This window comes from Gorilla gorilla, chromosome 1 (genome assembly GCF_029281585.2).
Source record: "Gorilla gorilla gorilla isolate KB3781 chromosome 1, NHGRI_mGorGor1-v2.1_pri, whole genome shotgun sequence".
NCBI classification, from domain to species: domain Eukaryota; kingdom Metazoa; phylum Chordata; class Mammalia; order Primates; family Hominidae; genus Gorilla; species Gorilla gorilla.
In genome coordinates, this window is record NC_073224.2 from 74,249,328 (window position 1) to 74,274,649 (window position 25,322).

At 41.4% G+C, this 25,322-nt stretch overlaps 1 protein-coding gene across 2 annotated transcripts in view; it reads right to left on the reverse strand.

Moving 5' to 3' along the window:
• Positions 1-25,322, reverse strand: part of RGSL1 (regulator of G protein signaling like 1) — a 118,007-nt gene that overhangs the window by 38,021 nt on the left and 54,664 nt on the right. For both annotated transcript variants that reach the window (XM_055378023.2, XM_031015564.3), the window contains 2 exons: positions 6,938-7,043; positions 1,283-1,476 (listed from right to left, as the gene is read on the reverse strand). In XM_055378023.2, the coding sequence (XP_055233998.2) occupies positions 1,283-1,476; positions 6,938-7,043 (300 nt within the window). The remainder of the gene's footprint in view (positions 1-1,282; positions 1,477-6,937; positions 7,044-25,322) is intronic.

The window sequence follows — 25,322 nt, forward strand, 5'->3', positions numbered from 1 at the left end:
GGACCAGGTGGAGATAATTGAATCACGGGAGTGGTTTACCCCATGCTGTTCTTGTGCTAGTGGGAGAGTTCTCATGAGATCTGATGGTTTTACAAGGGCTTCCCCCTTCGCTGGGCACTCATTATCTCTCTTGCCACCCTGTAGACAGGTGCCTTCCACCATGACTGAAAGTTTCCTGAGGCCTCCCCAGTCATGTGGAACTGTGCGTCAATTAAACCTCTTTTCTTCATAAATTACCCAGTCTCAGGTATTTCTTTACAGCAGTGTGAGAATGGACTAATACAGTAAATTGGTACTGGGAGTTGGGCTGTACCCTGTAAAGCCACAAGGGTGGAGCTGACCAAGGCTGTGGGAGCCCACCTGTTGTATCAGTGTGACCTAGATGTAAGACATGAAGTCAAAGGAAATCATTTTGGAACTTTAAGGTTTAATGACTGCCCTACTGGATTCTGGACTTGCATGGGAATTGAGCTCCTTTCTTCGGGCCAATTTCTCCCTTTTGGAATGGGTGTATTAACCCAATGCCTGTATCTCTATTGTATCTAGGAAGTAACTAACTTGCTTTCGATTTTACAGGCTCACAGGCGGAAGGGACTTGCCTTATCTCAGATGAGACTTTGGACTTGGACTTAATGCTGGAATGAGTTAAGACTTTGGGGGAATGTTGGAAGGGCATGATTGTGTTTTGAAATGTGAGAACATGAGATTTGGGAGGGGCCGGAGTGGAATGATGTGGTTTGGCTCTGTGTCCCCACCCAAATCTCACCTTGAATTGTAATAATCCCCATGCGTCACGGGCAGGACCAGGTGGAGATAATTGAATCATGGGGGTGGTTTCCCCCATGCTGTTCTCATGATAGTGAGTGAATTCTCATGAGATCTGATGATTTTACAAGGGGCTTCCCCCTTCATTTGGCACTCATTCTCTCTCTTGCTGCTCCATGAAGAGGTGCCTTCTGCCATGATTATAAGTTTCCTGAGGCCTCCCCAGCCATGTGGAACTGTGAATCAATCAATCCTCTTTTCTTTATAAATTACCCAGTCTCAGGCATTTCTTCACAGCAGTGTGAGAACGGACTAATACAACTCGTATTAAGACTTTGAATTTATTATTACTGTTCTCTGCTTTTGCCTACCCTCTTAATCTGTCTCAATATTGCCCCATGTGGCTGCTGCTCTGTACCGCTCTCTCTGGGGGCTCACATGACGTAGGCTATTTCCCAGGCTATTCTCCTAAGACACTAAAGAGAGAGAGAAAACAGGATCAGAAGAGGATGCATACCAGGAGAGAGTTGGCCTTGGAAGAAAGTCTTGATTACATTTTCTATGAGAGACTTGCAAATCTTTTCATTGGTCTCTATACTGATCTTCTGTACAGCTGTGAGAAATTGCAATGGGCTTTTAGCCTTCCGTTCTTTGAGGAACTCCCTGAAGAACTCCAAGTGCTGTGTATTTAAGAGGACTTCTGTCAAGTTTCTGGAAAACAAGAAAGCATCTTTGGTAGAGAGAAAGGAATGATGATTCTGGATTCTGTTTCAATTAGGAAATGGGGAAGTGCATTGACCAGGCTATAAGGCCTTTAGCCATATGTGAAAAGCATTGTGGATGGATTGGCTAAATCTGTCTATTTCTTTGGTGATTAACTTGAACTTTTATGTACCATTTCTAAGCTTGGTCCAATATCTTCCTTCCTAATGGAAGATGAAGGAAGGAAGATATTTTAATGAGGACAATTTTTTCAAGGGAATTCTCTTTTTACATTATGGGTTCAAAACGACTCATAATTAGCAGTCATTTCTGTGAGGTGGAGCATGATTAGCAGTTTTTGATTAATGTTTCTAAATTTCCTTTGCTGATTTCTTCTTTCACTGCTCCTTGAATAAAGGTGCCCCTAATGTTTTATCTTTAATCCTCTATTCTTTTGCCTTATGGTTTTTCCTGGGTAATCTGTGCCTCCTCTGTGATTTCAATTTTTATTGATATGAGGAAGTGATTTTAAATTTTATTGATATAGCAAAACTATATCTCCAGTTCCCATGAGCTCCACTTCTACATTTCAACTGCCCACGTCAAACCTCATCTTTATGTTATAGTTATTATTTAAACCTCTTTACAAATACCCACATCTTGACCAACTTCTTCTTCCTTTAAACACCTATTTCATTAAGTATAATGTTAGCCATAGATTTTTAATAGATGCCCTTTATCAGAATGAGATAGTTCCCTTCTATTCTAATTTTATTGAGAGTTTTAAAAATCACACATGTGTCTTAGATTTTGTAAAAGCCTTTTTTTCTACATCAATTGAGATAATCATGTGAATTTCTCCCCCCTTATTTTATTAGCATGGTATATTAACTGGTTTTTGCATTCCTTGTATTCCTAGGATAAATTCCACTTTGTAACCCAGGCTGAAGTGCAGTGACACGAACACAGCTCACTGAAGCCTTGACCTCCCAGGCTCAAGTGATCTCCCCGCTTAGCCCCCAAGTAGCTGTAACTACAGGCGTGCACCACCACGCCCTGCTAATAATGTTTGTGTTTTTTTTTTTTTTTAGAGATGGAGTTTCATCATGTTGCCCAGACTTGTGTTAAACTCCTGAGCTCAAGCAATCTGCCTACCTCAGCTTCCCATAGTGCCGAGATTGTAGGCATGAGCCACCATGCCTGGCCACTGATATTTTTTATATATTGCTGGATTTGATTTGCTAATATTGTATTGAAGGTTTTCATATCTAGAAACTAGAGGGAGTATTGGTCTATGGTTTTCTTTTCTTATGATGTCTTCAGTCTGGCTTTGGGATCAGGAAAATACTGGCCTCATAGAATAAGTTGGCAAGTGTTACTTCTTTCTCTGTTTCCTCAAAGAGTTCATGGAATATTGACATTATTTATCCTTTAAATATTTCATAGAATTCTCCAGTGAAGCTGTCTGTGCCTGAGTGTTTCTATGTGAGAAAATTTTAACTACTAATTCAATTTTTTTCTTATTATAGATTTATTCACATTTTCTACTTTTCCTTGAAACATAGCTAGCTTACTTCAATAATTTGGGTATTTCTAGAAATTTATGTATTGCATCTAAGTTGCCTAGTTTGTTTCTTGCATTTCCTTACAGTCTTATTAATTTCTGCAGGGCAGTGATTATATGCCCTCTTTAAATCCAGATTTTGATTATCTGTGTCATCTTTTTTCCTGTGGTCAATATATCTTACAGTTTAACAATTTTATTAATCTCTACAAAAAACTATCTTATTTACCTGGATTTTCTTTGTTTTTCTCTTTATGTATCTACACACTAATAGTTATTATTTATTTTCTTTGAGTTTAGTTTAAATATATAATCTCACTACCTTTGGTATCATTGTTTCTGATGTGAAATAAACTTTAATCTTGCTGTAGTTCCCTTGAATATATGTTCTTTTTCTCCTGCAGCACTCAAGATTTTTCTGTCTTTATATTTCAACAGTTTGATTGTGATGTGTCTATGTGTGGATCTCTATGATTCTTTTGTCAACTTAAATCTGTTATTGATTGCCTCTAGTAAATTTTTCATTTCAGTTATGTACTTTTCAACTCCAGATTTTTTCATTATATTTTATAATTTCTATCTCATTATTGATATTCTATATTTGGTTAATCATTATCATCATACCTTCCTTTAATTCTTTAGACATGATTTTCTTTAGTTTGTTGAACCTATTGCTTGGAAGTCTTTAGTCTAACATCTGAATCCTAGAGAGTTTCTGTTGACTGCCTTTATTCTCCCTGTGGATGGACCATACTTTCCTGGGATTTTTGTTTGTGTGTGTGTCTTATAATTTTTTGTTTAAAGTTGAATTTGGGATAATATATTATCGCAACCCTGGAGTCTGAATTTACACCCCATCCCTCATCCACCAAAGGTTGCTGCTGTTGATGGTTTTGTTTGCTTTTTATGTTTTGTTTTTTGTTAAATGACTTATCGGGCTAGTTCTGTAGAGTATATCTCCCCTAAAGTGTGTGGCTACTAAAGTGTCTGCTCAGTTTTTTCTCTTTTTAATTCTTATTTTTCTTTTTTATACTAGTTTTCAGGGCCTCATGATCACCCAGTGATAAATAGATAACTGGGTTCCTCTTTGGTCTCTCTTGAGCATCTGCACAGCATTTGCACAGTCCCTTGGGAATATCTTGCTCCCAGATTTCCCTTTTTTACTTTTAAATGTTTTACTGCTTGCCCAACTAGTATCACTGCCTTAAGTGGCTGTGATAGTGGCCTCCCAATTTTTTGGCCACAAGGCTTACTATTGGTTTTGACGGTGCTCCTGGTCATTGGCTTTTTTGTGGAGCTTCAAACCATATCAGTGCCCTCTGTTGGCAGCAAGATGGCTGGTACTCATGGCTGTCAAGCTTGGTGATGTGAGTGATTAGAAGTTACAATGCCACAGATTACACTATTCTTACTGAGGTTTGGTAGTTTTCTTGGATAAGCAATTTTTTATTTGTTAAATGCCTTCAGTTAATTTACAGAGTTCTGAAATTCTTTTTGACAGGTTTTCCCAGTTTTACTTTTATGGAGAGACTACTTAGAATGTTCTTGCTCTACCATTCCAGAAGTCTGATTTTCTCCCTTCATTGCTTTGTACATCTGTATTTTCCCTTCCACTTCCACTTCCACTGTTTACCTCAGATCTTTATCATTTGCCTGAACAACTGCAAAGACCTTCCAACTATATTATCTCTGCCTTCAACCTCTGGATGTCTGACTCCTTATACTCTCATTTCTGTCAGACTAATATTTTAAAAATCCATATAGTAGATATTTCTGCCACCTGCTGCTCCAACAAACCCCAAAGAATCCCCTTATTGCCATTTAATCAATGCAAATTCCTTAATAATCTACCCAATACCTTTTTCTAATTATTTGGTCTCAATCTGGCTTTTTATGTTTTATGTCCCTTCACTGCATGCACTCTATACTTCAACATCACTGGACTATTTTTAAGTCTTTGAATATTATGTTTATATTCATGAGTTTATAGCTTTGTGTTGTATCTTTACCTTTGAGTAGGGTTTATCCCTATCTACAAAATACTCTAATTTCTTTGTAATTGAATTTGCATATGCTATTCTGAGCATCTTCTGATATTCTAATTTTCCTGATCCTCACTCAAAATTTCTCTCTCCTTTCACTCCCATAGTAATTAGCTAATATGTTATGATAACATTTTAAGGTCAGCCTTGCATTGTTTTTAGTTACATAATTAGATTAAGGGCAAGGACTATGTCTTAGTTTTTATATCATTAGCACTCACAGAGTGTCTAGAATACAGTATATAATCAATAGCCGTTTACTTATTGAATAAGGGATAGGGAAAAGGTTTAAGAGAATTGCAGCTGTGGTATCCCTGAGCTATTCTGCTTGGTCTTAACTGAAGTCATGAAACTAGACGATATGACCCTGATATGTCTTCTAGGGCTTAATGATCTTACAGATATGTGATTTAAGACTTCTGTGGTATTCATGCTTAAGTAAATTGGAAAATAAGTATTTCTATAGGCATAATGGAGACCAGTGACTAGGACAAATTAGAAAAGCAAAAGTGACAAATGATTGAACCTCAGAGAATAATTTCAGTTGCTGAAAGGGAGGAAGATCTATCTAGAGTGGTTAGAAGAGACAAAAGACTTATCACCCTCAATGAATGTCATCAATAAACGAAAACATTCTTGGCTGGGTACAAATGCCTGTAATCTCAGCACTTTGGAAGGTTAAGGTGGGAGGATCACTTGAGCCCAGGAGTTTGAGACCAACCTGGGCAACAGGGCAAGACCCAGTCTCTAGAAAAAAAAAAAAAAGAAAAAAAGCCAGGCATGGTGGCATGTGCCTGTAGTCCCAGCTACTCGGGAGGCTGAAGCACGTGGATCACTTGAGCCTAGGGAGGTCGAGGCTGCAGTGAGCTGTGATTGAGCCACTGCACTCCAGCTGGGACACAAAAAGTGAGACTCTGTCTCAAGAAAAAAAATTTAATTAAAAAAAAGAAAATGTTTTGTGGGAGTTTTTTCTACTCAAAATATTCTGCCAGAGATTTTGACTGGCAAATGTATATGTTCTACTATATCCTCAACATCTAGAAGAGGACCTTTTACATAGCTAGCCATTATAGATAGATAATAGATAGTAACTGAGTAAAAATGAATACATGAGTAAGTGAATGCCATGGCCTACAAGAAAATTATAGTCAAGTCAAGAAGTTGGAAAACATACCTAAAAAGTAAAGACCAGTAAAAAGTAGTACATATAAATGCTTGATATTGTACTTTAGACCTTTAGGGTTTCAGAAGAGAAGGAAGTTACAGCAAACATAATATATGGAGAAATTTTTATGTATAGGTGGCACTTATGCTAAGGTACATGGAAAGAAAGGTGGGTGGGCACTCGTGAAAGAAAAGGCCACAGAGTATTTGCCTAGCTGTGGGACCTTACCAGAGTTTGATTCTCAGATTGATTATAAGTGGAGAGAGACAAGAAGTAAGGAACCAGTTAGGAGGCTACTACAGCAGTACATAATCCAGAAAACACAAACAGGCAAAGAAACATGTACAAAGATGTTTATTGTGATACTATTTATAGCAATTAAAAAATTAAAGACAACGTAAATGTCTATATAAGTTATACTACACTCATGGAAGGAGGTAGATCTGCACATACTGACATGAGATGTCTATGATAGTTTAAGTTTGAAAAGTTATTGTATAATATATACATATATTGCATAGTGCTAATTTTAGAAAATAAATGATTTAAAATACTAAGAGTGTCTGTACCTGTATGTATTGTATATGGAAAAGGGTCTGAAAACCTACACATAGAAAGATAAGTTTACCATTAGACATGTTGAGATTTTTCAAAAGCATGTACCTGAGGATGTTGCTGTAAACCGATTCTATATCTCACCTGGGTCTCATTGATGGCTTCCTTACAAGAGTTCTTTTGAGCAAGGACATTTTCCTATTTGAGCATGAAACTGTCTTTGTTTCCTTGATAATTTCCATTTTAAAATCTAAAAAAAAAAAATCACTAAGTTGGAGAACACTATATTATAAGCAATGAAAAGGGAAAAAGTAGCAAGGATATTTTTCAGACATAAAGTTCATGTGAAAAAATCCCTGTCCCCACAACTGCTGCCATCTCAGGTTAAGTTCATCTAGTGTTAAGAACAGACTTAGGGATGACTGATACTCCTGACATGAACATCAGTCCAGGTTATGTTATATAAGTATGTTGGCCTTTAGGTCTAGCGCCCACCTTCCTCAGAGAGATTGCCTCTCTCCTCGTTACATTAGTTAATGTCAAATGTCAGGCCTCCTCCAACCAGCTGCTTTTACTAGACCATATTCCACATGACATTCCATCTTCCTTGACACTGCTATTGTCCTATCCTAAATCTTTCCACTTGTCCCCTGGAATCCCTGCTTTGTAATAAGCATACTTTCACAGATGCTTGACTTCTTCTTTTAAGAGTTCCCTCCATCTTCTTGTTTTAATAAAAACCATTTTCTTTCCCACGGACACTGCTTCCCCTGTAAGCTTCTCAAATGATATTCTAGCACACCATGCAAGTTCAGAATTGGTGTCTGGTTCCCTATTGCCATTTAGAAACCATTATTCTCCCAAATATATCAAAACATCATTATTGCCTGGGCACAGTGGCTCATGCCTATAATCCCAGCACTTTGGGAAGCCAAAGTGGGAGGATCACTTGAGGCTGGGAGATTAAAATCAGTCTAGACAACACAGTGAGACTCCATCTCTACAAGAAAATTTAAAAATTAACTGGGTGTGGTATTATGCACCTGTGGTCCTAGCTACTTGGAAGGCTGAGGCAAGAAGATCAGTTGAGCCCAGGAGTTTGAGGCTACAGTGAGCTATGATGACACCACTGCACTCCAGCCTGGTCAACAGAGTAAGACTCTGTTTATAAAAATAATTTTAAGTAATAAAAACAAAACTTTATTATTGAAGAACAATAGATTTCATGGATCTCAGTATTATAAGAGCCCTTTGAGGTTAATATTGCAGAAGAAAACATAGACTATGAACTCATCAAGGGCAGAGATGGTGTATTACTCATCTGACTTACAGAAATTAGAACATGACCTAGTTATATAGTCATTGTTTTAAAATGGTTTTTAAGTAGAATGTACCCACACAGGAAATTTGTGTGTAGTTTGGCAATACTTTCAGAAAGCATACAGAAAGTATTAAAAGCAATAGAAATATGTGTTGGATCTAAATAAATGCAACTAAGTGAAAAAAGAAAATCTAGACTGTGGAAGACCAGATATAAAATAAACAAATAAATAAACAAAACAAAATTAAACAAAAACCCTCCCAATACAAAACACCTAGAAATACTGCATAAAAATAATACACTTTGAAAGTGAAAGTAAATTTATAAAAAATTAAGACAAAATCAATATATAGAGGTTAGAAACAATGAGGATACTAAAAACCAGGAATGTCAGTTTATAACAATACTTTAGCCACCCTAAAGGCATTTGCAGTGTTAAAGTCACAATGGGACACAAGACAAAGCTATAGGTCTTTAGAAAATGGGCAAAACATTGGACATTGCTTTTATTCTTAAGACATTTGACAATTATGTAAACAAATTGCTACTGGGGAATTTAGCAGAGCTTTTGGCAGATTCTCAGGGCAGAAGGGGGCAAAAGGAGAAGAGGCCCTGATAAACACCTCAAACTTTCAGTTGGAACTCCAAAGACTAAAGAAAACAATAAATAGTTCATCATGAAATGAATGAGAACTAGCTTTGAAATAACTTAATCCCTGAGTAAATTAAGGTTATCTGGATGCTACTAGTTTAGTGTATGTCAGAAGTAAAAATCTTCTCTGGAGGAAAATAACTTCATCCGGAGGTTCAAATTGGCTCTACAAATTTTCACCAATGATGTTCATAAATCAAGCAGAAATAACAAGATATTTTAAAAGACTTCACCAAAAACCAAGGGGGGGACAATGGCACTTGAAATAAGCACAGAAAATTCAAATATGAACTTTAAAGTGACTATTATTAATATAGTTCAAGTAATTATAAGACAAAGGAAAATATCAAAATAGACAATATTATAAGAAAATGTAAATTCTAGAAATAAAAAGTTTAATGATTATAAGTAAGAAAAGTAACAACTAGTAGATGAGTCGAATGACAGATTATACACAACTAAAGAGAAAATTGTTGAACTAGGAGTTAGATGCAAAGGACATATCCAGACTGAAACACACAGAGGGGGAAAAATGAAAAATACAGAAAAAAGTATATGAAATATACTTAAAATGTCAAAAATATGTATAATAAAATTATCAGAATAGATAGAATGGAGCAGGAAAAATACTTAAGGAGATAATAACTGAAAATTCCCTAAAACTGACAAAAGATATCTAGTCCGGAAATTCTGAAGCTACAAGTAGCATAAAACCTGAGGCATATTATAGTAAAGTTACACAAAAGCAAAGACAAAGATAAAATGTGAGAGTAAAAAAAATCAAGGGAAAAAAAGAACTATTTTCTTCTACTAAGCAATGTCAATGAAAACTGACAGGTGACTCCTCAAATTGAACTAAGGAAGCCAACAGACAACGGGATAACATTTTCAAAGTGTTAATAGAAAACAACTCCAAGAAGAATTCTCCATCCAGAAACTATATTCTTCAGAAATAAAAGCAAAATAAAGACATTTTTCAGATGAACACTAAAGGAAATATCAAAGGGCATTCTTTAGACATAAAAAAATTTCCAGATGGCAGCTTGGCAGAACAAAAATCAATGAAAAAGAAACAGTTAAATATGTGAGTTAACCTAAATAAATATTGACTCATAAAACAATAATACATATGCAGTAGGAATACTGGTTTACATCAAACTTTAATATGTCAGGGATGCATTTGGAAATCTATATGGTAGTCACTAAAATAAGAAGAAAACACATGACCAGAGAAAAAATATAGAAATTATTTACCTACCCTCCCATTTTAATCTAAAAGAAAACTAAAAGGAAAGAAAAAGAAATATAGAACAGAAGGGACAAATAAAAAGTAGTAACATAGCGTACCAAAATGGCAGCATGGAAGGATGCTGGCTTCACTCCCCACCCACCACACCCCAGAAAAACAAAAACAAATGTACAATGCTGAGATTTTTGCCAGAAATATCCTGGAACTCAAATATAATATGAGACAGTTCCCAGGGATGCAGAGAAGTGAAAAAACTCTGAGCAGATGGTAAGAGAATTGGATTTCCACATCTGAGATACCCCTCCCCGCATTATGCCCAGCAACAGTGCATGGAAAGTTTTCCCCCAACTTGCTGTTTCTACAATGCAAAAAGTGAGATTGAGGTTTAAAGGCAGCTTCTCCACCATCTTGGGTTTTCTGGCAGGGGAAGCATCTTCATGGGAAGAATTCAGAGTGCCTGAAGGGAAATTTGTTCCTGAGGACAGGCAAAGTGGGTAAGTGGGACCACCATCCCCAGTTCTGGAAACTCTGCTCTATAGATCAGCCAAAGGAGACGTCAAATCAGAGTGATTGTTCAGCAACATCACACTGTAGGAGGTTTGTCCCACAGGTCCCACAGGCACAAACCCCTAGCTAGCCTTCCCACACTGCCAGGATATTCCCTTTGGGATCCCCTCCATTTGGGAAAAGCAGTGCTCCAATCCTTTACTACAACTGAGGCAATTCTGAGGTTTAGGTACCTCCTAGAGCTGAAAAGGAGGCTGTGACCTAGTAGACCAGCTTGGGCAACATGGTGAGACATCATCTCTATTAAAAAAAAAAATTAGCTGGGTATAGTGGTGCTTGCCTGTAGTCCCAGCTACTTGGGAGGCAGAGGCAGGAGGATCACTTGAGCCCAGGAAGTTGAGGCTGCAGTGAGCCATGTTTGTACCACTGCACTCCAGTCTGGGTGACAGAGCAAAACTCTGTCTCAAAACAAACAAACAACAAAAAAAACCTCTAAGCAAATATATTCAATATAAAACAAAACAAGCCAGACAGAGAAGACTGGAATAAATAACTCTTTAATGCAAAGACACATATGTAGACCCACAAGAAACAAGAGCAAACAGAGAACCACAATCTTCCCAAATGGATTAAAACAAGGAACCTGAAAATAACACTAAGGAGATGGTGATATGTGAGCTCTCTGACCAAGAATTCAAAATAGTAGTTTTAAGAAAACTCAGTGATCTCCAAGATAACACAGAAAAACAATTCGGAAAGCCATTGAAGAAATTGAACAAACAAGTTGAAATAATGAAAGAAATTAAACAGAAATCTTGGAACTTAGAAATACATTTGCTGAACTTAAAAATTCATTAGAGGCTCTCAACAGCAAAATGGATCAAGGAGAGGAAAGTACCAGTGAGCTTGAAGACAGTCTATTTTAAAATACACAGAGGAGAAAAAAGAAGAAAAAATATAAAAATCAACAGAGGTTGCCTACAAGATATAGAAAGTTATCTCAAAAGAGAAAATCAAATTACTGGTGTTTGAGAGGAAGTCGAGCAAGAGCAAGGGATAGAAGATTTATTAAAAAAAACAATAATAATTGAAAACTTTCCAAAACTTGAGAAAGAGATAAGTATCCAGGTATAGGAAGGTCAGAGAACACCAAACAGATTTGACCCAAATAAGACTACCCCAAGGACTATAATAATCAAACACCCAAAAGTCAAGGACAGAGAGAAAAATACAAAAAAACAGAAATAGAAAAGAGGCTAATAGCATATAAAGGACCTCCAGTTCATCTAGTAACAGACTTCTCAATAGAAATCATACAGACCAGCAGGGAGTTGAGCAACATTTTCAAAGTGCTGAAAGAAAAACACTGCCATGCAAGAATATTGTATCCAGAAAAGTTATCTTTCAAATATAAAGGAGAGGTAAAGTCTTCCCTAGAGAAACAAAAGCTGAGAGAATTCACCAACACTAGACTCATTTTACAAGAAGCACTAAAGGGAATTCTTTGATCTGAAAGAAAAAAACACTAACATGAAAAAATATAACTTAAGCAAACAAATGAAAAAACATTTGAAGGTATGAAACCCACTGATAAAATTAAGTACACAGACAAACCCAGAATACTCTAATACTATAATTATGGTGTTCAACCCACTCATAACTTAGTATGAAGCCTAAAAGACAAAGCTATCAAAAATGATAACAGCTACAGAAACTGTTAAAACATTAGTAATACGTAAATTAAGATAACTGAAGTCAAACTGTGGGGGGGTGGAGTTAAAGTGTAAAAATTTTTTAAAAATATTTTCCTTGTTTTTATTCTTTATGATCTAAGATAGATTAACTTCTTTATAAAATAACATATCTATAAGATGTTTTTTGTAAGGCTTATGGTAACCACAATGCAAAAATCTATAATACATTCACTAAAAATGAAATGCAACAAATTAAAACATACTACAAGAGAAAATCACTTCACCACAAAGAAAGACAGTAGGAAAAAAGAAAGGAGTTATAAAACAACCAGATAATAAGCAACAAAATGGCAGTAGTAAGTCCTTACTTATCGATAACACTGAATGTAAATGAGCTCAATCCTGCAATTAAAAGGTGTAGGGTGGCTAAATGGATAAAGAAGACCCAACTATATGCTACCTGCAAGAAATTCACTTCACCCATACAGATGATATGGACAGGAGATAGAGACGGGAAATACTGGGTAGAAGAGGGCAGTTCCCTGGCAAAGGGCCCGCTCCCAAGCCTGGAAACCCACGACCCTAAATGGGAACAGGCATTTCTGCTTTTGGGCCTGAATGTTGCCTTCTGGCCTGCCACCTCTCTCTTTCCTGTGGGTAAAGGAATATCGGCTGTTTCCCTTCACGGAGGTCTACCCGTCACACAGGACCGGAGTAAAGCCCTGGGGCAACAAAGGCATCATTTGTTGCTGGAAGACCCCAAGACTGAACTCCATCAGCCAAGATACCTGGACTTTGCTGTGCTATCTCTTCTTTCACGGTTTGAAATGGCTCCTATCTCTTCTTTTATAATGTTAAGGATTTTGCTACAGACTGTGGCAATGACATTAAATAGAATGAGCATTTGGCCCAGCCATCAGAGGTGCAATTCAGAACGATGTGGTTTCCCTTTGGTGCGACCCTGAATCCCACCCCATGGCCACAGGGGCTCCTCTCCTTATCCCCTCCCCTTCTGGCTAGGGCACCTGGGCGAGTCTGCAGCACGTACGAGCTGCACCCAATGGCCACGGTGCGGGTGGGAAAAAACCACGGCTGCCGCTGGCACCCTGCGTAGCCAGCTGGCCAGTGCCTCCTGTTTGCCGTGCCGGCGGAGCCATTCCCCCCATGGCTGAAGGATCCTCACTGGTCTAAACTGGCGGAAAGATACAATAATTAAAGGAACCCATTTGCTCAAAGCAAGAAGTTCTTCCCCCTCGCCCTCCCCCCCGCCCTTTTTTTTTTTTTTTTTTTTTTTTACTTTAAACTGTTTTCTTTTCTTTCCTTCCCCCATGCACTCTGCTTATGATAGGGAGGAGCAACCCCTGCTTGCTAGTAACTGCAAATTCGCCAGGGCCCATTTGAGACTTAATCTAAACAGATCCGTGCAGCCTCTGAAATACTTTTTTTGTCCCAAACTGGATTCCAGGCTCCAGGTTGCAGCCCTAGAAAGGAAATCCAGATCTGAAGGATTCGAAGCCAGGCAACAGGCACAATGTAAATGCGCAGGACCAATTCCTGTCGACTAAACCGCTGCTTCATGAAAGGAGGCCATGCTCCATGGCATAGATAAGGCCCACGGAACGCAAAGTTGCCAACAGTAGCGGGATGGAGGCATAGGTGAGTGCGAACAATTCCTATTTTCTAGGCCCTCCCTGCTTCACAGGTGTGGGCTGCAGTGACACCCGTGGGTGGCACCTGCCATGGTTGCTGGGACTCGGGGATGAAAAGATGGAAGAGAAAGGAGGACTGCCTGTTTTCTCTCTCCCTCACACCCTGAGTTTTCACTGAAAGAAGGAAGGGAAATGAGGGACACTTCTACTTTCCTGTCTTTCAAAATGGGCAACCAGCTCTCTTCACCACCCCCAGCTTATACTCCTCTGGAGTGTATCCTGAACCCTTGGGACTGCTTTGACCTCAGAATCTCGAAAAAAAATGCCTCCTATCCCTCTGCACAAAGTTTTCACCAAATTATGAAGGATTGGCTTGGCCTCAGGAAGGAACCATTCATTTCAATACCATCTGGCAGCTGGATCTTTTCTGTAGAAAAGGTCCTATCCAGCTTCAGTCTCATGCTTGCCCTCTCCTAGAAGTCCCCCTGTAGACAAGCCCCAGTCTCACTCTTGCCCTCCAACAGATGCCTGGTAAATTTGGTTTTAGTAAGGTCCAGGTCCCCTTCTCTCTACAGGACTTGAAGCAAATTAAGGGGTATCTTAGCAGGTTTCCAGATGACCCCAACAGATATATAGAGGTTTTCCAGAATTTAACTCAAGTATTTGCACTCTCCTGGAGAGACGTGATGTTACTTTTGAATGGGACCCTGAGGAACGCTGAGAAGCAGTCCACTCTGCAAGCGGCAGAGACATTTGGGGATGAGCTTTGTATCACATATAGCATCAGGGAAGGGGGCAAACTTTATCCAACTGGAAGAGAAGCAGTACCAATGAATGACCCTAAATGGGATCCCAGTGACAAGATGGGAGACTGGAAGAGGGGACACTTTCAGGTATGCATAATGGAAGGCTTATGTAGGATGAGGACCAAGCCTCTCAATTACAGCAAGCTATCCATGATAGACCAGGGATTTAATGAAAATCTCACTGCAGGCTGGGCACGGTAGCTCATGCCTATAATCCCAGCACTTTGAGAGGCCAAGGTTGGTGGATCACCTTAGGTCAGGAGTTCAAGACAAGCCTGGACTCCTGGACTCTCCCTCTCCCTCTCCCTCTCCCCACGGTCTCCCTCTCCTTCTCTTTCCACGGTCTCCCTCTGATGCCGAGCCGAAGCTGGACGGTACTGCTGCCATCTCAGCTCACTGCAACCTCCCTGCCTGATTCTCCTGCCTCAGCCTGCCTAGTGCCTGCGATTGCAGGCGCGCGCCGCCACGCCTGACTGGTTTTCGTATTTTTTTGGTGGAGATGGGGTTTCGCTGTGTTGGCCGGGCTGGTCTCCAGCTCCTAACCGCGAGTGATCTGCCAGCCTCGGCCTCCTGAGGTGCCGGGATTGCAGACGGAGTCGCGTTCACTCAGTGCTCAATGGTGCCCAGGCTGGAGTGCAGTGGTGTGATCTCGGCTTGCTACAACCTCCACCTCCCAGCCGCCTGCCTTGGCCTCCCAAAGTGCCGAGATTGCAGCCTCTGCCCGGCCGCCACCCCGTCTGGGAAGTGAGGAGCGTCTCCGCCTGGCCGCCCATCGTCTGGGATGTGAGGAGCCCCTCTGCCTGGCTGCCCAGTCTGGAAAGTGAGGAGCGTCTCTGCCCGGCCGCCATCCCATCTAGGAAGTGAGGAGCGCCTCTTCCTGGCCGCCATCACATCTGGGAAGTGAGGAGTGTCTCTGCCCGGCCGCCCATCGTCTGAGATGTGGGGAGCACCTTTGCCCTGCCGCCCCATCCGGGATGTGAGGAGCGTCTCTGCCCGGCCACCCTGTCTGAGAAGTGAGGAGCCCCTCCGCCCGGCAGCCGCCCCGTCTGAGAAGTGAGGAGCCCCTCCGCCCAGCAGCCACCCCGTCTGGGAAGTGAGGAGCGACTCCGCCCGGCAGCCACCTCATCCGGGAGGGAGGGGGGGGTCAGCCCCCCGCCCGGCCAGCCGCCCCGTCCGGGAGGGAGGTGGGGGGGTCAGCCCCCCGCCCGGCCAGCCGCCCCGTCTGGGAGGGAGGTGGGGTGATCAGCCCCCCGCCCGGCCAGCCTCCCTGTCCGGGAGGTGAGGGGCGCCTCTGCCCGGCCGCCCCTACTGGGAAGTGAGGAGCCCTTCTGCCCCGCCAGCTGCTCCGTCCGGGAGGGAGGTGGGGGGGTCAGCCCCCTGCCCGGCCAGCCGCCCCGTCCGGGAGGTGAGGGGCGCCTCTGTCGGGCCGCCCCTACTGGGAAGTGAGGAGCCCCTCTGCCCGGCCAGCCGCTCCGTCCGGGAGGGAGGTGGGGTCAGCCCCCCGCCCGGCCAGCCACCCCGTCCGGGAAGGAGGTGGGGGGGGTTAGCCCCCCGCCTGGCCAGCCGCCCCGTCCGGGAGGTGAGGGGCGCCTCTGCCCGGCCGCCGCTACTGGGAAGTGAGGAGCCCCTCTGCCCGGCCAGCCGCTCCGTCCGGAAGGGAGGTGGGGGGGTCAGCCCCCCGCCCGGCCAGCCGCCCCGTCCGGGAGGGAGGTGGGGGGGGTTAGCCCCCCGCCTGGCCAGCCGCCCCGTCCAGGAGGTGAGGGGCGCCTCTGCCCGGCCACCGCTACTGGGAAGTGAGGAGCCTCTCTGCCCGGCCAGCCGCTCCGTCCGGAAGGGAGGTGGGGGGGTCAACCCCCCGCCCGGCCAGCCGCCCCGCCCGGGAGGTGAGGGGCGCCTCTGCCCGGCCAGCCGCCCCGTCCGGGAGGGAGGTGGGGGGGTCAGTCCACCGCCCAGCCAGCCGCCCCGTCCGGGAGGGAGGTGGGGGGGTCAGCCCCCCGCCTGGCCAGCCGCCCCATCCGGGAGGTGAGGGGCGCCTCTGCCCGGCGGCCCCTACTGGGAAGTGAGGAGCCCCTCTCCCCGGCCACCACCCCGTCTGGGAGGTGTACCCAACAGCTATTTGAGAACGGGCCATGATGACAATGGCGGTTTTGTGGAATAGAAAGGGGGGAAAGGTGGGGAAAAGATTGAGAAATCGGATGGTTGCCGTGTCTGTGTAGAAAGAGGTAGACATGGGAGACTTTTCATTTTGTTCTGTACTAAGAAAAATTCTTCTGCCTTGGGATCCTGTTGATCTGTGACCTTACGCCCAACCCTGTGCTCTCTGAAACATGTGCTGTATCCACTCAGGGTTGAATGGATTAAGGGCGGTGCAAGATGTGCTTTGTTAAACAGATGCTTGAAGGCAACATGCTCGTTAAGAGTCATCACCACTCCCTAATCTCAAGTACCCAGGGACACAAACACGGTGGAAGGCCGCAGGGCCCTCTGCCTAGGAAAACCAGAGACCTTTGTTCACTTGTTTATCTGCTGACCTTCCCTCCACTATTGTCCTATGACCCTGCCAAATCCCCCTCTGTGAGAAACACCCAGGAATGATCAATAAAAAAAATAAATAAATAAATAAAAAAAGACAAGCCTGGCTAACATGGTGAAACCCCATCTCTACAAAAATACAAAAATTAGCCAGGCATGATGGCAGGTGCCTGTAATCCCAGTTACTCAGGAGGCTGAGGCAGGAGACTCGCTTGAACCCAGGAGATGGAGGTTGCAGTGAGCCAAGATGAGACCATTGCACTCTCATCTGAGCAACAGAGCGAGACTGCCTCAAAAAAGAAAAAAAGAGAGAGAGAGAGAAAAGAAAACCTCATTGCCTTGTTGGAGAGGCTAAGAGGAGCCTTGATAAAGTACACCTCTCTATCTCCTGATTCTGTCAAGTGACAGCTAACCCCAAAGTATAAATTTATTATTCAGGCAGCCCCTGATATAAGGAAGAAGTTGCAGAAATAGGCCCTGGGACCAGATAGTACTTTGGAGAACCTCCTGAAAGTGGCTGCCTTGGTCTTTTACAATAGAGATAGGGAGACACAAGAAAGAGGCAGAAGCTTAAGAGTCACCAGGCAAGTCCACAAACCCCAGAATTCCCAGAATGCACCTGTTAACTGCTACCGATGTGGCAAAAACAGTTATCTCTCTTCTAAAGTTTAACTGCTCCCATACAAGGTTTAATTTCTTTCACTAGGGCAAAACAGCTTGGGGTGCAAGTTGTTAGTATATTTCACTTCTTATTTCTGTAATATTTAGCACTAGATTCTTTCCTTGTATAATACACATGTTTAACCCATGCATACTTAACCGTATAAAACTTTTTTTTTCTCTCTCACTTAGGCCATCAAACTCCAAACGGTCAGGCAACCAGAGCCTCTGAAGATGGCTTCATTTTGCCAGAGACCCTTAGGTAGATCGGGGAGGAATCTGACTTCTGTTTTCCCCAAAACAATGCCCCCTGTCAGCAGGAAGTAGCTCAGGTTGGTCATCGTCCATATTCTAATGGCAGTTAGATGTGCCTCTTCAGAGGGGGAAAATGATATCAACAGGAGACAGAGAAATACTGGGTAGACGAGGGCAGTTCCCTGGCAAAGGCCCCACCCCTAGGCCTGGAAACCCACAACCCTAAATGGGAATAGGCATTCCTGTTTTCATGCCCAAATGTTGCCCTTTGGCCTGCCATGCCCCACCCCGTCCTGTGCCCATATAAACCCCAAACCCCAGGCTCCATGGACAGACAAACAAAAGAGCAGAGGAGCAGAAGAGTGGCATGGCAGAGAAGGAGAGGAGAGAAGGAGCATCAGAACATTGAGAGGCGTTCAGCTGGGGACAGTCAGAAAGAAGATCAGCCATGGGGTAGCCAAACTCCAGGGGAAGATCATCTCCCCACTCCATCCCTTTTTCAGCTCCGCATCCATTCTGCTGAGAGCCACCTCCATCATCCAATAAAATCTCTGCATTCACCATCCTTCAAATCTGTATGTGACCTGATTCTTGCTGGACACCAGACAAGAACCCAGGTACAAAGAGGGCACTGAGCTGGTTAACACTTATGCTGTCTGTGGATGGTAGAGCTAAAACAGCACTGTGGCACACACACTGGGGCTTTGAGAATCGCAGGCACCCACCTGTAGAAGCTACCGTGGGGCCGGAGCCCAAAAGCACTTGCCCTGGCTCCTGCACCTGCCTGTCTGTGTGCCCTTCCTCCCGTAAGGGGTTTGAGCATGGAGCAGCCAAACAGATGAGCCACACCCCTGTTGCACCTTCTGCAGAGGGGGGGTCAGGGAACTCTCCCATTTCACATATACAGACTGAAAGTGGGGGGATGGAAAAAGATATTCCATACAAGCAGAAATAAAGAGGCAAGAATAGCTATACTTACATCAGATAAAATAGACAACATATCAAAGATGGTAAAAAGAGACAGTCACTATATACTAATAAAGAGGTCAACTTAGCAAGAGGATAAAACAATTATAAATATTTATGTGCCTAACACCAGAGCATCAAAGTACTTAAAACAAACATTAATAGATATAAAAGGAGAGAAAGACCTCAATACAGTAATAGCAGTGTTAGAACTGATAAGCAAATCCAGTAAGGTTTCAGGATACAAAATCAATATACAAAAATTGGTAGCATTTATATACACCAACAGTGAACAATCTGGAAAATAAAAAGGAATCCCATTTATAATAGCTACAAAAATATAAAGTATATAGGAATCAATTTAACCAAAGAAGTGAAAGATCTATACAAGAAAAATTACAAAACGCTGATGAAAGAAACAAAAAAGATATACACAAATGAAAGGTTACTCCATGCTCATGACTGGAAGAATTAATACTGTTGAAATGACAATACTATCCAGAGTAATTTATAGATTCATCCTATCGAAACACCAATGACATTCTTCAGAGAAATTTTTTAAATCCTGCAATTTATATGAAATCACAAAAGACCCCCAAATAGCCAAAGCAATCCTAAGCAAAAAGGACAAAACTAAAAGCATCATACTACCTGGTTTCAAAATTTACTACAAAGCTACAGTAACCAAATCAGCACCATGGAAACAGATACATAGACCAATGGGACGGAACACAGAGCCCAAATATAAATCCATGCCTTTACAGCCAATTCATCTTCAACAAATGTGCAAAGAAGATACAATGGGGAAATAACAGTCTCTTCAATAAATGGTGCTAAGAAAGCTGGATAACTGGACAGGCGCGGTGGCTCACACCTGTAAACCTGTAATCCCAGCTCTTAGGGAAGCCGAGACGGGCAGATCACCTGAGGTTGGGAGTTTGAGACCAGCCTGACCAACATAGAGAAACCCCATCTCTACTAAAAATACAAAATTAGCTGGGCATGGTGGCACATGCTTGTAATCCCAGCTACTTGGGAGGCTGAGGCAGGAGAATCTCTTGAACCCGGGAGGCAGACATTACAGTGAGCTGAGATCACGCCATTGCACTCCAGCCTGGGCAACAAGAGCAAATCTCTATCTCAAAAAAATAAAGAAAGAAAGCTGGATAACTGTATGGAGAAGAATGAAACTAGACCTCTATCTCTCATCATATACAAAAATCAAATAAAAATGTATTAAAGACAAAAATCTAAGACCTGAAACTATAAAACTATTAGATGAAAACATTGGGGAAATGCTCCAGGACATTGGTCTGGGTAAAGACTTTTTGTGTAAGACTTCAAAAGAAAAAAAAGCACCAGCAACCAAAATAAAAATATACAAATAGGATTACATCCTAATATTTATTCACAGTAACAAAAACAATTATCAAAATAAACAGGCAACCCATAGACTGGGAGAAAATATTTTCAGACTATCCACCTGAAAAGGGATTCATAACCAGAATATATAAGAAGCTCAAACAACTCAATAGCAAACCAAATAATCCAATTTAAAAATGGGCAAAAGATCTGAATAGACATTTCTCAAAAGAAAACATACAACGAGTCAACAGGTATATGAAAAAATGCTCAACATCACTAATCATCAGAGAAATGCAAATCAAAATTATGACAGCCGGGCGCAGTGGCTCACACCTGTAATCCCAGCACTTTGGGAGGCAGAGGCAAGTGGATCACCTGAGGTCAGGAGTTCAAGACCAGCCTGACCAACATGGCGAAACCTCATCTCTACTAAAAATACAAAATTAGCTGGGTGTGGTGGCAGGCACCTATAATCCCAGCTACTTAGGAGGCTGAGGCAGGAGAATCACTTGAACCCGGGAGGCGGAGGTTGCAGTGGGCCGAAATCACCCCATTGCTCTCCAGCCTGGGCAACAAGAGTGAAACTCCATCTCAAAAAAAAAAAAAAAAAAAAAACCACCACCACCAACAACGACCACCACCACCACCACCAAAACTACAATGAGATATGATCTCGTCCTAGTTAAAATGGCTTTTTATCAAAAAGACAGAATAACCAATGCTGATGAGGTTGTACAAAAAGGAAAATACCTGCATATTGTCAGTAGGAATGTAAATTAGTACAGCCAGTATGAAAAATAGTATGGAGGTTTCTCAGAAAATTAAAAATAGAACTACCATGTAACACAGCAATTCTATTACTGGGTATATAGTTTAAAGAAAGAAAATCAACATATCAAAAAAACATCTGGGCCGGGCATGGTGGCTCACACTATCAGCACGTTGAGAGGCTGAAGTGGGTGGATTGTGTGAGCCCGGGAGTTCGAGATCAGCCTGGGCAACATGCCAAAACTCCATCTCTAAAACAATAAAATAATTAGCTGGGTGTGGTGGCATGTGCCTGTGGTCCCAACTACTCGAGGAGGCTGAGGTGGAAGGATTGCTTGAGTCCAAGAGGTCAAGGCTGCAGTGAGCCATGATTGCACCACTGCATTCCAGCCTGAGTGACAGAGACAGACCCTGTCCCAAAAAAGAAAAAAAAAATCTGCACTTCCATGTTCATTGTAGTACTATTCACAATAGCCAAGATATGAGATCAACCTAAGTAATCATCAAAAGATGAATGGATAAAGAAAACATGGTACATATACACAATGAAATATTATCCAGCCACAAAAAAGAATGAAATCCTGTCTTTTGCAGCAACATGAATGAAACTGGAGGTCATTATGTTATGTGAAATAAGCCAAGCACAGAAAGACAAATATCACATGTTCTTACTCATATGTGGGAGCTTAAAAAGGGATTTCATGAAGACAAGGAGTATGATTGGTGGTTACGAAAGGCTGCAAAGGTTAGGGGGAAGGAGGAAAGAAAGAAATGGATTAATGAGTATAAATACATGGTTTGATAGAAGAAATAAGACCTAGCGTTAGAAAGATGAGCAGGGTGAGGCCAGGCGCAGTGGCTCATACCTGTAATCCCAGCACTTTGGGAGGCCGAGGCAGTCAGATCACCTGAGGTCGGGAGTTCGAGACCAGCCTGACCAACATGGAGAAACCCCGTCTCTACAAAAATACAAAATTAGCCAGGCATGGTGGCGCATGCCTGTAATCTCAGCTACTTGGGAGGCTGAGGCAGGAGAATTGCTTGAACCCAGGAGGTGGAGTTTGCGGTGAGCCAAAATCATGCCATTGCACTCCAGCCTGGGCAATAAAAGTGAAACTCTGTCACAAAAAAAAAAAAAAAAAAGAAAGGTGAGCAGGGTGAATATAGCAATATAGCTTACAACAATCTATTGTCTATTTCAAGCTAGCTAGAAGAGAAGAATGTTAATGGTTCCAGTGCAAGGAAAAACAAATATTTAGGGTGATGGATATCCCAAGTATACTAATTTTATCTTTACAAATTATGTGAATGTGTTTAATTGTCACATGTACCCTGAAACTATGTATGTCTATTACAGCAGCAGTTAAAAAAAAAACTTAAAATGGTAAGGTAGCATTTTAAACCCAATGTATAAGTAATCATATCAAATGTAAGTGGACTAAACATGCTTACTAAAAGGCAATTGTCAGACTGGATTTAAATGGAAACAAAAATACAAGAAATAAGATTAGGCTTAAAAGGGGCTTAGCTTAAATATAAGAACAAAGGGATATTAAAGAATCAAAAGATGGGCTAAAAGGTAATGACTATCAAGATGGAGACAAAGACTATAAAGCAGGAAGTGTTATTACAGAAAAAGAATTATTCTAGTAGGAATCTATAATTCCAAATTTGCTTGCATCTAACAATGTAGACTCAAATAAAGCAAAAATTGGAAGTACTAAAAAGATAAATGAAAAAATCCAGAGTGGGAGATTAGTAATGTCTCTTCTAACTGATAGCAATGAAAACCAAAACTATCGTAAAAATGCAGAAAATGTGAATGTGCTTAGCCAAATACACCTAACTAACATATACAGAATACTGCACTCAACATTACATGTCTTATAGACATTTAAATATAATGAGAGTATCACAAACAACTTCATGTCAATATATTTGAAATGTCAAATGAAATTGCCAAATTCCTAAAATATACAACATACTAAAATGGCATAAAAAGAAATAGAAAATCTAAGCAGTCCTATATATTTTGAAGAGGTTAAATCTGTGATTAAATTGAGATTGAGACTGAGGCAAGGGTGTCTCAATGTAATGCCACATCTATCTAGGTAATGGAAGACCTAATAAAAGCAATAAGGTAATAAAGGAAAATCAAATATATAAATATCTTAAAAAATGAAACTCTTTATTCACAGAGGACATAATTGTGTGTATCAAAGGAATTTGCCGATGAACTTGTAGAATTAGCTAATTCAGTAAAGTTTTGAAATACTGGTTTATTACATAAAAATCAATTATATTTCTATATACCAGACAAAGTTAAAAATAAAACTTTAAAAATTTACAAGTACATCAGAAAACATTTATAAGTGCATCAGAAAACATCAAAGGTCTAGAAATAAATATAATGGAGATATATAATAATATTAAGTGGAAAACTATAAAAATTATTAGTTTTAAATACAAATTAATGAATACATGAATAAATGGAGGAATATGCCAAATCCATGGATTAAAAGATATAGTAGGAAATGATGTCACAGAAAATGGCAAAGGAGGGAGCTCTCAGACTTCATCCCTCCACAGAAGCAACTAAGGATATGACAAAAATGGTGAGAATCAGAGCTTTGGAGAATTCTTGAATCTAGTTAAGAATTTATGACAACCAGGGAAAGTCTTGGTGAAGAAAGATGAGGATGCATTGTGGTAAAGAAAGTGTGGCATTTTAAATTGTCCACATACCCCCCACCACCAATCTCCACATCAGTGGTGGCCATGATGAGAGCAGCCCATATTGTAATGCAGGTTGCTAGTGCCAGAAGGCGAAATATGAACCTTATTTTCAAAAAATTGTGGTTGTTTGTTTTGACCTAAAGTTATCTGGCTCCCTGAACAACTAAAACAAGGACTAGCCTTTATTTCGCCATACTTGGAGTGTTTCCAAGGCTGGGGAGGCTTCCCAAGTGAAATTACTAAAAGAATTTAAGGACACAAGTATTGACCACCACAGCTTGGGCCTAGGGACAACAGTTGGGATAGCATTTGACAGACCAAAAAGCTGGGAAGAGATGAAGTTGGGGAAGGATACATATGGGGTAATAAGGGTTTTCAAAGCTTGTATGTATACCAGAGAATCAGGAAGTCCATATACATACCTATAACTGGATGTATGCTCAGAAAAGGCATTAGAAGACCCAAAACTTTCACCTCTGGCTAAAATTTAGTTTCCAGGCAAGCGAGGAGTGAAGGCTAAAGAAGAGTTATATAAGTGGTCTAGCTAGCTAAGTGTTGAAAGAGCATCCCAACACAGAGCCAATCTACAAAGACTGGTAATTTATTTTTTTCTTCTTTTGTTTTCTTTTTTGGCTCCAACAATTTAAGGAAACTGTCAAAACACTATATGACCACAGGCTAACAGAACTAAGACTTCAGTGGCCACATATGACGAAGAATACAGACTTTACAAAAATAGTTGAGAAAAGTCACTAAATAAACAAACAACACCAACCCCAAAGGCAGAACAACAAATCCTGGGGAGTTTCTAATTTCCTTGGGAGAATCTAATTTCCATAGTTGCTACATTATAATATTAAAAAGTCCAGTCTTCTACAAAAAAACTATGAGGTATGCAAAAAAAAAAAAAAAAAAGTATGGCCCATTCACAGGAAAAAAGAACCAATGGAAATTGTCCATGAGAAGTCCAGCCATTGTACTTACTAGTCTTTAAATCAATTGTCTCAGATATGCTCAAAGAACTAAAGGAAACCATGAGCAAAGAAAGTTACAAAAACCCGGGAGAATTATGTCTAATCAAAAGAGAGTACCAATAAAGAGAAACTGGCCGGGCATGGTGACTCACACCTGTAATCCCAGCACTTTGGGAGGCTGTAGGTGAGCGGATCACCTGAGGTCAGGAGTTCGAGACCAGTCTGGCCAACATGGTGAAACCCCGTCTCTACTAAAAATACAAAAATTAGCTGCACATGGTGGTGTGTACCTGTAGTCCCAGCTACTCAGGAGGCTGAGGCAGGGGAATCACTTGAACCCGGGAGGCAGAGGTTGCAGTGAGCCAAGATTCCACCACTGCATTCCAGCCTGGGTA